Source organism: Fundulus heteroclitus, chromosome 20 (assembly GCF_011125445.2).
Source record: "Fundulus heteroclitus isolate FHET01 chromosome 20, MU-UCD_Fhet_4.1, whole genome shotgun sequence".
NCBI classification, from domain to species: Eukaryota; Metazoa; Chordata; class Actinopteri; order Cyprinodontiformes; family Fundulidae; genus Fundulus; species Fundulus heteroclitus.
Genome location: NC_046380.1, coordinates 19,405,491 through 19,418,182, shown reverse-complemented (window position 1 = coordinate 19,418,182; position 12,692 = coordinate 19,405,491). Strand labels below are relative to the sequence as shown.

General features: G+C 38.7%; 1 protein-coding gene across 2 annotated transcripts in view; it reads left to right on the top strand.

The window, feature by feature from the left end:
- The window catches only part of slc38a3b (solute carrier family 38 member 3b), a 37,629-nt gene extending 25,643 nt beyond the window's left edge, over positions 1 to 11,986 (top strand). For both annotated transcript variants that reach the window (XM_012855984.3, XM_012855985.3), the window contains 9 exons: positions 4,483 to 4,565; positions 6,581 to 6,639; positions 6,722 to 6,895; positions 7,016 to 7,095; positions 7,186 to 7,286; positions 9,019 to 9,143; positions 9,243 to 9,387; positions 10,520 to 10,623; positions 10,737 to 11,986. In XM_012855984.3, the coding sequence (XP_012711438.2) occupies positions 4,483 to 4,565; positions 6,581 to 6,639; positions 6,722 to 6,895; positions 7,016 to 7,095; positions 7,186 to 7,286; positions 9,019 to 9,143; positions 9,243 to 9,387; positions 10,520 to 10,623; positions 10,737 to 10,841 (976 nt within the window). In that variant the 3' untranslated portion in view covers positions 10,842 to 11,986. The remainder of the gene's footprint in view (positions 1 to 4,482; positions 4,566 to 6,580; positions 6,640 to 6,721; positions 6,896 to 7,015; positions 7,096 to 7,185; positions 7,287 to 9,018; positions 9,144 to 9,242; positions 9,388 to 10,519; positions 10,624 to 10,736) is intronic.
- Positions 11,987 to 12,692: the final 706 nt, after the last annotated feature.

Below are 12,692 nucleotides of genomic sequence, written 5' to 3'. Positions count from 1 at the left end.
GCGTCATCCCTAGACCATTAATACCTTAACTTCTCAAATATTATCTCTAGATTCATAAGCTGCTAACCACATATCAACTTCTGCCTCATAAGTCACAACAGTATTTTATTTAGTTTTATTTTTTTCATTTTTACATTGCTTGCACTGTGCAGGCAGGGTTACCCAATGCTGCTCAATGGAATTGCAAATAAGGCGTAGAAAACCATCAATGAGCAACTGATATGTTCATTATTTATTTTTGCTCTTCGTACCACCCTGTGATATGCTGCCCTGGACAGAAAGCCACACTGCCCATATTAAAAATGGCCACTTACTGCACAGAATCCTTAAAGGTGACTAGTTAAATATTATTGATTTTCTTTCCCATACATGCCCTTACAATTGCTTGATGTGTAAAATCCTCTTTGCCGCAGTTGCCTCTGTTGGCTGGATTAGTCAGGTTTACGAGTGAGTGACTGGGGCCGAATTCACTGGGCATGTGCGTGGGTGTGATGCGTTGCACGCTCTCATTCACCTGGTTACTTTGTTGAGTCTCCGTCGTAATCGATGCATTAGCGAGAGAACAGGGTCTAACTTAAATATTTATAATTTTCTTACCTCAGAAGACATCTCACCTCTAAACCAAAAACCAGTAGAGTGGCAGATGTTTTTCCTCTTCTCCCATGCATGGGCACAACACTGATTTCATTTCAACTTGTTGCCAGAGGGGGCAGAGGTCTGCAAAAATCCTGGAATTTACGTTAAGTACCGTTAACTTAACCCTTAATTCTGAATAAATGGCTTCCAATCAGCCGGACCTTATTACAATAATAATTATAAGAAAGTCTTGAACTATTATTTTCCTAATTTTTAAAGATATCACTCTAAGATATTGATAATGTTTGGTAGTAAGTTTTGTTTTGCAGCCTAAAGCATATTATTTTGACCTCACTTGTCATTTTTCTTGCTTTTTAAGTATGCACACTCTAAAATCTTCTGTCATGATCAATCAGTCAATAAATCAAAACTTTATATAAAACGTGCGTTAACATATCATAAGCCACCCAAACAGCTGCACAGGTAGAACCATAATAATAGAAGCAGTAAGCAATGCCAACACAATAAAAACAATAAAATTCACAATGAAAAGGAAAACACAAGGCAAAGGCTGGCCTACTGATCGGCATGTCTGAAGTTAAAAGCCAGCGTGCAAGGAGTTGGCAGGAAATAAAGGGGGAAAAACAAACTTTGTAAGATGTTTAGAAAGACAGAGGAAAAAATTATCATAATAAAAAAATAAATAAAAAGTCTGGCTGCTTGTAACGAAAAATCTAGGAAAGAAGGTTTAAAAGATTTGCAGTGTACTGTGTGTCTGACATGGGGTGGTATCCTGTACTGCTGATTCATTTTGCACAGTGAATAAGTATATTTAGAACACCATCCATCACACGGTAGCGCCAGGCAAGTCCCAAATTTGGAATCAGATAAAGAACTGTCCTGAGCAACTGGAGAAATCTTTGCAACAGATGGTGTGCCCTTCTTCTAATCCTGAGCTGGTCGAGTTCTTCCGTGATTCCACGAAGACTCAGACAGGTTTGCCCTGGGACTGCATGACAATCGCAGTTTCATTTAGCTTCTTGGATCCGCACAACTATTAGGTGCCTCTGCGGTCTCATTACAGTTAAAACTGATGCATGAAGTGTTATGACTGTTTTGTACACACGCACTCGCTCAAGCGACGGCAGCAGGTGGCGTGAAACTGCGCTGCCAAATTCCAAAGCTGAGCATAAGGACAGGACAGCTTAGGGCCGGCTCTGACTATTTGTCTCCACCCGACGCTCCCACCGTTTTCCAAATGAGTGGCGTCAAAGGAGCAGAAATTAATGGGAGCTGCGTGGTTGGCCAGGAGCTTTATTTATGACCCGTGGTTCTGTAAATGGGCAGCAATGACCTGTGGCAAATGGCTGGACTCTTCAACCCATTGCATGTGCTGCACCGGCTGGGAGATGAGTTTATAGATTAGGTGATTACATTAAATTTGAGGTGTTCTGTGAAGTTTAGCACACATTTGGAGGTGGTTAAAATCTCTCTTGAATTTAATTTAGACATGGATTTGCAACAAAAAAGAAACCGTGTTAGATGTTCCATATGAGTCCAAACTGAGTTTATTCTAAAACATGCTTGTAGTGTGATCAAAATCAGTCTGAACTCAATGTTACCCGCTGCAATTCAGAAACCCTAAAGACTCTGACAGAGACTCAAATACAGCTTTGGACTGACCTTGAAGTACTTGACTTTGTGCTAAACTGCAGGCTGGAACGGACTCCGTTCGTGACTCTTGCTGGTGAAAGCCGAGCAAAAGGCTAGAGAAACTCATGACCTGTTATATGTGTGACTTCCTGTGCTTTCAAGGGACTCTTCCAAGCACGCACACACGCACGCGCACACAGCTTATGTCAGACATCATTGGACGCTCAGGTCTTTAGACCTGTAACAGACAGTTTATCCCCCCTGCTTGTGTTTCCTTCAGGGTCAAGAATAACAGGCTCAGCAGCTTAAAAAGTCCAGGCGGCTCTGGGGGCACAAAGACCTCTCTGTGCACAGGATTTAGGCAACAATAGCACTAAATGGATTGACAGTAATGTATTTAAGCTGCTTGTCGCTTGTGAGATGACTCCCCCCCGCCAGTGATGGTTTAAAATGTATTGCACATGAATAAAGACAGTATTTTTTTTTTAATCATGTGAACCTCCTGCTATTTGTTTCCTGTGTGCAATAAAACAAGAAAAGAAATAATCACTACCTTAAATGCTTCTGACATACAGTAATCCTGGTTGTATATTTGACCGCTCCTATCAGTAGAATTGACAGAGTTCGATGAAACTGATCACCTGGCATGGACATGGCCTTTAAACAGTTTTTTTAGTAAGGCCATATTTGGGGTCATTATAGAAGCTTCATGCTTTAGCCATTCAAAAACCAGTTTTGATGTGTTTGGGATCTCTTTCCTGTTAAAACCAAAGTTATACCCCTCCGTCTGTTGATTTGAGGTAAAGTACAGGAATTTGAAAGCAGTTCTGCATCTTCATTATCCCACAAACTTTCTAATGTACCACTGGCAGCTAATTGGACCCATAGCATGATGCTGCCACCGCCATGCTTGGTTGTAGTGTCCTCAACTGTGAAACCCTCACCTTGACTCATCCAAACACACCTCTTTGTCTTGTGTGACCATACAACCAGTTTCCAGAAGGCTTTTGAATCCATATGGGTAGCTTCACATTTTAGGTGTCAATTTTGGAGTGAGGACTTCTTTCTTGGCCTGCACTCTCTGTGGATGGTGACACTAGTCTTCCAGCAATTTTCAATTTATGTCAGACTTGATTCTGTGTCTTTGCTGGCCTGATCTTGAAAAATAATAACCAAAGTTTCTCTAAGAGTAACATTTTGGGAACATGGCCCTGAGTTTGGATAAAGTAGGCTAATATTTTGCCCCCCGAAGTTGCATATCCAAAGCCCTGAACTAAACCCTATTGATGTTGACCATGTTCAAACTCCAGGGTCCCACCCAAGAAACAAGCACTTTAAATAAACTCGACCATTTCTGTCAAGAAGCAACAAGAGTGTGTAGACATTCAGCCAGAATTTTAGCAGACATTTTGCTAATAGCAGTAAAAACATGGTAGTCGGTGTGAAACTTGCTTTGGGGTCTTCAGCAAAATATTAGTGGGGGTGAAGTAAATATCTGATTAAAGAATACCTAAAATTAATTCAAACTAGCTCAAACTGTTCTTGTTTTTTTTTTTTACATTCACCAAAGCTGTTTTTTTTGTGCAACTGAACAATTTCTGTGCTGTTCTAAATCCAGGGATATTTTTTTTTTGCTGACGGTGAGTGTTCGCAAACCTTTCACCATCGATTTGGTAAACAGGACCTCTGTGTTGGTTCGAAACAAAACATTAGTTCAGATGTAAACTTCCGACTGCTTTAGTGAAGAGCACACTTTACACGGGATGCCTATGGTACATGCATGACGGACCTCTTTGATTAGGACCAACCACAGGATGTTGGTTTTGAAAAGAGCAAATAGCTCAAGCAGTCCATGATCATATAAGTCCTTCCACCCCCGTTGTTTCATTGCCTTGCTTGAAAAAATGAAGACGTTTGACAGATGTCGGCGCTAGCATACTTGCTGAATATTTTTAGCGTTTGGTTGGTTCAGTTATGTAATGCTCTATTCCAGTACTTTTGATGATAGCAACTGAAGCACACGCGTTCTTTCCACAGGGCCGAGGATGTTTCCAGCAGGTTAGCATTAGTCAGACATTAGAACCGCTGCAGATTTTGTAACTTCGGTTGCTTCATGGCTATTCATAAACAAACTGTTTTACCATTTGTTTAACATCCTGAACATTCCTCTGTGTGTGTTTCTCCCTCTGTCTCTCAGTGTCAATGTTTGTAAGACTGAACTCACCAAAGTAAACTACACTTCTCTCCAAACAGTCTGTGGTACTTGAACGGAAACTATCTGGTCATCATGGTGTCAGCCAGCATCATCCTGCCCCTAGCTCTGATGAAGCAACTTGGTGAGTAATTTTAACGTATTAACTTGGATTTATGACAATCGTGCATTAAGGAGTTATTAGTTTTCTGTAAGCATATACAGAATAAACCAGCTACTCTCGTATGCTGTCTATAAACACGTATATTTTTTCTACACTAAGACATTAATCATGCTTATATTTCCTGCCTTAGGTCAGTTGCAGTTATTCAAATATTTCTATTTGGCCCAAAAAAGATACAGAGAAATATAGTTTTGCTTAATTCAATTCCACAGTTTAGATACATTTCTGTAGTTTTTGGTAAAACTACCTTTAACACGAGAAATTCTTCCTCAATAATGCTGAAGTTTTGGCCCATTCCTCTTTTTCTTTTTCATTTTTTCCCTTGTCATATCTGGCTTCATGGTAAGCAGAATGGTGCTCCGCCTGCCGTAGTTACGTCAAACATATTTGCTTTACCAAGGGAGTCTAAAAATCCTCCCTTGTCGCCCAGCTCTTGATTTATTTCAATGCTTTTATGGTATTATGTTCAAACTGATGCCAAACATGGCAGAGCAGGAGCCAAGAGGGACAAGAGGGACCAAATAAAAGTGACTTTTATCTGAGGATCTCTTTCAGTTCTCCAGTGCAGTTCAGTCTCTTTTGTTGCTCGCATGGCGGGGCCCAAAAATTGTTCAATGGAATTGAGATAGTGATGGTCACTCTGAAACACTGATTTAGTTTTGTCCTTAGATGACTTTGTAAGTAATTTGGTGCTGTGGTTTAGGGTCGTTATCCATTTAGAAGACCAATTGTGCCCCAGCTTTAGCTTCCTGGCTGATGTACTGAAGTGTTTCTTCAATATTTTCACGTAATGTTCCTTTCCCATGATGCCATTTACATGCTTGTAAAGTTCATCTGTCCCTCCTGCAACAAACAACTCAACATCACGATGCTTCCCCTTCTGTACCTCACAGTTAGTTAACTACAATGATTGGGATTAACCTATTAGAAGCTTACTAAGCCATGACATCATTATCTGAGCTTTCCTTAATTGGTTAAAAGCTTAAATTTTGGGCACTTTTGACTTTTTAAAAAGGCAATAAATATGTATCATCTGGCTTGTAGCAAATAAAATGGAATTTAGGAATGTTAACTGACCTAAAACATTGAAACTCTTTTCTTAGACTGTGATGAAGAAGCGCTGCCTGTCTTTTCACACAGTATTTATTATACATAATCTATGGATGATTAATTTCTAATATAGATTGACATAAATGTGTTTTTTTTGGCATGCTTTAGAAGCTCTCTTCTGAGAGGAGGAGCAGTACTAACGCTTGTTGACATGTTTGCTTCACAGCGTTCTCTCTATCTGGCACCTCTTAAACATTTCCTCATAACAGACCAGTGTGTTCTTTAAATAAGAGCAGAAGTCATGCAGGAAAACACACTCTCTTTAGTTTTTCGGTCCAAAAAAAGCAGACACTGGGGTCCTTTTTTAAATCCTCACTGTAGTATCGAGAATGTAGTGTTTGTACAGTTATTTTATTGTTAATTTTAATAATTTTTTTAACGTTGCTCAAATCTGACCTGTGTGGGATCTTTAACGGACAAAATGTAAATTAAAACAGCTGGAACATGTTTAGATTTTCACCGAAGTTTGTTTCATCGCCCAACATTAGTTCTGTTAAGCACAGATTAATCAGAGATGTCCTTTTACATTAAGCCAGCTCTCATAATTACACTCTGATGGAGCTCTTACATCGACACGAAGCAATTAGCGTGTTTTTATCCTGCTGCCAGCTGCGAGAGCAGCAGGTTCTGCCGAATTACCCTGAGATAATCACGCCCTCACGTCCAGTATAATCCGTCCATGACCAAAAATCAAAAACATGTTATTTCCCCGTCTGTCAAAGCGGTGAGGTGGCTCTGACGGAGGCTTTTTGTAGCGCCTTTAATACTAGTGAGACAAGCTTGTAGGTTTCTTTTTCATGGGAATCAGGGGTATAAATTCAGTTTATTGTGCTCTATTGCCCACTACTTCATTTTTTTAATTACAGGTTACCTTGGCTACACCAGTGGCTTTTCCCTCAGCTGCATGGTGTTCTTTCTGTCTGCTGTAAGTCAGCCCAGCTCTCACATAAAAGCAGCATCCTTGGAGACTTTTGTCTGACGACATTTCCCTGCTTTTCTCAACGCAGGTCACCTACAAGAAGTTTCAGATCCTTTGCCCGTTTGAGGAGTTCTCGGCCAACAGCACCGCTGGGCATCTCGGCCTGAATGATTCCAGCCTCAGCCACGACCACAGCAACAGTTTGCTTCACGAAGACAACGACTCGCACTGCACCCCACGCATGTTCACCATCAACTCACAGGTGGGCAGCTGAAGTGAAGAAACGTTGGCTCGTTTGTTCACGTCTCGTTTTTTGTTTTTTTTAAACCATGGGTATAAGGTTGCTGAACAGATCATTGTGTGATTGTGCACTCCTTTACAGACGGCGTACACAATCCCCATCCTGGCTTTCGCCTTCGTTTGCCATCCCGAGGTCCTGCCCATCTACACCGAGCTACGCAAGTGAGTCGCCCCCACTTCGCCCTTTGATATTTAAAAACACGGCAGTTGCAGAACGTGGCATTCGCATAACTTTCCAATCTCTGATTTCAGTCCATCAAAGAAGAAGATGCAGAAGGTTTCCAACGTCTCCATCCTTGTTATGTACACCATGTACTTTCTGGCTGCTCTCTTTGGCTACCTGACATTTTATGGTGAGAGCAGCTGACAACCAATAGAGAAACAGAATGGCAGACAGTTAACTCTTTTTATCGTTTGTTTGACCTAATATAAAGTTCAGTACGTATCCACAGAACTGACCGTTTACGTACATTGCTTTTTAACTGTGGAACGCTCTATCTTCGGACTGATTTTGGGTCCATATATTTATTGTTATGAAACTAGCAAAAGAAGAAGCAAGATGATTGCCTTGGCCCAATTGTAACACTTAATCCTGAAATGTTTTCATTAGCTGCCCTTAAATTAGAAGGTGAACAATATGAAAGTAGTAGATTGTGAAGGATTAGAAAATGTTGATGAGCTGAAAAGCAGAGATCACAACACTGACTGTAGGGTTCATTCTGTTCATTACGGTTCTATGCTCTTGCTCAGACTCATTTTTGTTTTCCTCCCTTTCCCTCAGCTTCATAAACTAGCTTTTCTGTAGGAACTGCACTCTCCCTGAGTCTTCCTGCTGTTGTTTACCTTTAGAATAATTATGTTTCTTTTTTAACTCAAGATTTAATTAAGTCTTAAGGATTATTTAGAAATGTTAATTTTAAATGACACAATTTGGGTACTCATATGTTCTCTGGGTTAGGGTTAGAATGCTGAATGCTGTCTTGTATTTTGCTTAAGGACTGTGTTTTTTGTAGTTGTGGCTGAATCAAGATAGCTGTTTTATTGTAAACAATATAACATTTTTTTTTTTGACAAATCAACAACCCCTACCCTGAATTTAACCAGAAACACAATTAATAATGCCCAGACTGAATATTTCAGTGAGAGCAATTTTTTTCCAATGAAAACATAAGTGAGTGAGAGGAATATGCTGCTATGCTTTAGATGTAATATAACCCAGAGACGATCTGTTTTCAAAGGACAGCTAACTTCAGGAATTACTCAAAGTGAGCCTGGTCTTCAAACCCCCTTTGTTTACAGCGTTTTCTGTGTAAGTAAACCCAGCCTATTGACTTAAGTCACTGACTTTACACCAATCCCTCCTCCTGAACAAGCATGTGGCCACAGTGGGCAGTTGATTCCACCAAGTTGTTCACTTTCCAGAAATCCCTCTATCGAGCATGCATGTGGTCTGCAGAAAAACCCACAGGATGAAACGAAGTACAAATAGGTAGTCACAGCTATAGCTCCTACAGTTGGCCTATAGAACAGAAACACAAAATGGCAAAGCAGCAATAGTTCAACCCATGGGGCCCTTCAGGTAGGTATCACAGCTCAACAGAAATGCTAGGTCAGGTGTACTCTCTATGATTATTTTTAAAAAACGAGAAAGATAATGGCAGCGATAGCAGCAGATAATGTATAGTTATAATTATTATACATATTGCTAAAAAGGGAAAAAAGTTTTCCTTCTGGAATGAATTTGTCACCAAGAGAGGCATCTCAAAAAATGTGAAAGTTGTTGAAAAGTTTATTTCAGTGATATAATCCAGAAGACTGGTTAAACTCTGAGTGATATATTTTAAGTGTTTGTTTAATTTTTTATTTTATTTCTGAAAACATAAATGATTGCTGAAATAAAGTAACTTGCAATAATTTAACGTGGCAAAACATTTGACTTTCTTCCCTGCATGATGGAGAAGCTAATCCTGTACACAGGTTGCAGGCGCCCTCTAGTGGTTGCTCTTATAAAGTTCTGCCCAATCCACAGTCAGAGGTATTGGTCAAATGTTTCTATGACTAAGTTTTATTTTGATGTCCCTGCAGATAACGTGGAGCCCGAGCTGCTGCATACTTACAGCCGCATCGATCCCTACGACGTTTTGATCCTGTGTGTTCGAGTGGCCGTCCTCACCGCTGTGACGCTGACAGTGCCAATTGTTTTGTTCCCTGTAAGTTAGAACCATTTTTTGTTTCTGAAATTTAAACAAACATAATATATGTAATAATATTGGTGTATTTTAATCTCATAGTAAAATGTGTGTCCGCAGGTGCGTAGAGCCATCCTGGAGATGATATTTCCCAGCAAGACTTTCAACTGGTTACGTCACTTTGGCATTGCCTTCGTTCTGCTCGTCCTCATCAACCTGCTCGTGATATTTGCTCCGAACATTCTGGGAATCTTCGGCATCATTGGTTAGTATATTACAGGAAATTGTGCGAAATTAAAACTTCTCTACGTGCAGAGTGTATTACACAGAATCACTGGCTTTGTCTCCTTTTCCTAATGTTTAAATCTTCCATGATTAAACATGGTTGAGAAAGGAGAAAAAAAAAAAACATCTCCCCTACCAAGATGGATAGAATCTTTTATACATTCAGAAAGCATACAAAGGTAGCCGATTATGAACACTCTTTAGTTTGCGCTGTAGGTTTATGCATTATTGACTCCTGCCCGCTCAGGAAAGTGCTTAGAAGTGAAGACTAAAACATGTGACCACCACGTGTTCGCTCTTGGAAAGAGTGACAGACAGAATCAATATTATGTCACAGCTTGTCCCTTGAGCAGAGGCCACATTTAGTGGGCTGTAAGGCAAAAAACATCAAAGACCTCAGAGAGCATCTTCAAACCAGCTCTACCTGCTCCAACAAAAATTTATAGCATACATGACACCTGGAGCATACATAAACGCATAAACCGAGAACAAGAACGATGATGCAGCCTTCATAAATAGCTCCCATGTCAACTAGCCTATTATATTTACATATTTATAGAAAGTAATTTGATTAGAAAGGTGACATCCGGTGTATGTCAATAAATCGATATATATATACATATATATATATATATATAAAAACTCTCGATATCTATCTATCTATATATATATATATATATATATATATATAGATATATATATATATATAGATATAGATATAGATATTGAGAGTTTTTATGTGATATATATATATGTATGTATGTATGTATGTATGTATGTATGTATGTATATATATATATATATATATATATATATATATATATATATATATCACATAAAAACTCACACAGCTACATGACCAAATATGATGACCTGTTTGTTCAATTCAATTTTATTTATATAGCACCAATTTATGAAACATGTCATCTCGAGGCACTTTACAAAATCAATCAGATTATACAGATAGGTCAAAACAAATTGTTCTGGATCATGGCAGGGTATAACGTTAGCAGGTGCCATTCACTAAGTTCATGACAGGGGGTCAAATAAAGCCTTTCAAACAGAAACATGTTAAGTTCCTAAAACCAGTTTTCTATCTTTATGTACTTCAGGCGCCACATCAGCTCCCTGCCTCATTTTCATTTTCCCCGCCGTCTTCTACATCCGCATCGTTCCCAAAGAGGATGAACCCATGACCTCCACTTCGAAAATACTGGTGAGGGATAAACATTTTTCATTAGACATTTCTATTTCTCATTTCAGATATTTGACAGCTTAAAACGTGTTGAAAACTAAGTAATTATGCTTTCTGTGTTGTTTTTTTTTAAGGCTGTTTGTTTTGCCGCTCTGGGCGTTTCCTTCATGGTGATGAGTCTGAGCTTCATTTTCATCGACTGGATGTCAGGGAACAGCCTGGCTGCGGGAGGTCACTAACAGCAGCCTCCGTGCATGCTTGTGTGTGCGGTGTTTGGAAAAGAGTCGTTCGGTATGTTCAGCGGAAATGGGAGTGCTGTCACCTCAGTCGAACGCATTAGCGGGCTTTCCAGCACACGAGTCTGGGTTTGCCACCAATACAAAATACACACTATAATGAAGATTATGTGGAAGGAATCAATACCGTTATTGTATCTTGTCAAATATCTAAGCAAAAATATTGTCTTTGCTGCATTTTGTAATTTATTTTTGATATTACATAGAATTTCTAATACAGTTGCTCACGGTTACACAACAGAATCCACCTGGGATGGTGAAATGGTCCCGTCCTGCTGCTAAGGCTTTACGTACACGCAATCAGCTGAATCTGTGCAGAGAGTTAGAAAACGAAAAATATTTCAATTATTCTCAATGTGACGCACAAAGCAGTGAGGTGATCTCACCTAGAACCAAGAATCAGTCTGAGCTGCTCAACATCATCGTGTGGAATTAAGACTATGAAAAGCTTTAAGACTTTTAAAGTGAAGTGATGTTTGTACTTTTCTGTAAGCTTTTTCTGCGTATGCATTAAAACCGCTGTGCCTTTTATCATTCAGAGTGGCACGCACACATTCAAAACTGTATATTTATTTAGTTAAGAGATATGTCCTTTTATGATTTAATGATTTAAAATCATGTGTATTTAACTGCTGTGTATGATCACATCTAAAAAATCAATGCATTGTACTTGATTTTTATTTTTGAAAGCATTACAGACTGACAAGGCTGTATAAATGATTTAGGAATTTGATACTTCTTCTTATCAAATCTCTAGGCCAAACATCCTGGGATTTGATAATAAGCCTACTGTAGATTATGCTGACCTTACTAGTTAAATAACATGTATTTGTAATATTTCCATTCCTCATTTATGGGCATCCCTGGTAAAGAGGTGTAAAAAGCCTTAAAATAAATTATATATCATAAAATTATAAAGATTAACATGCTTCTGCTTTACTTGACTAGGCGTGTTGTTTAGTTTTTCCCATTTCGCAGAATGACTGGTCAAAACTGATCACTGGGTCATATGTATACCTCAGGGAAAGTCGTTGATTACTAATTAAACCTTGAACCTCCGATCAAGATTAAAAGTCAGAATGATTTAAGTAAAGAGTGTTTACTATAATTTTATTGGGGATTATTAGTGGTAAGGTAAATACAAGTATTTAAAAAAACTTAGCTATGTTCCCTTCATTCAGTAAATATACAAGTTAAATACATTTTTTATTATTAATTTTTTTTCATTGGTGCTACAAAAATGAATTAATTTTGATAGTTTTTACACATATTTACCAGGGTTGGGGTCACAGTAAATGTTTAGGGTAATTATATGAGACTGATACTATAGTCCCACTGATATCTGAACACTAACATAAACCCAAATTCAGAAGTCTAAAAGTCACTGGTGATTTGACTTTGAACTCTTTTTTGTACACAGCTTAAAGTAATTTAACCACACCTTTCTGCATGTTTATAAACTACAAGGCAAATGTGCTGATTTAAATTGTGCCTGGCCCGCAGTGGGTAGTTTGTAGTAGTGCTGTGCCTTTGTGATTCTGCTGCAGAGTTTTGATGATACTGGTTTATTGTGCTTTTAAAGGTACATGCTTAGATCTGAACCGACAGCCTTTCTACGATGTTATTGTCCTTTGTAGTGAACTGCAAAGTGACTTATTCGTCTTTCGATGTTATAATATACTTTTAGTCTGTGCTGTAGTATAATGAAGACTGTAAAAAAAAATTATTATATTGCAGATTTAACCAAATACCTCCACAAACTGAAATTCTGAACCGAAATTGCGTTACAATACT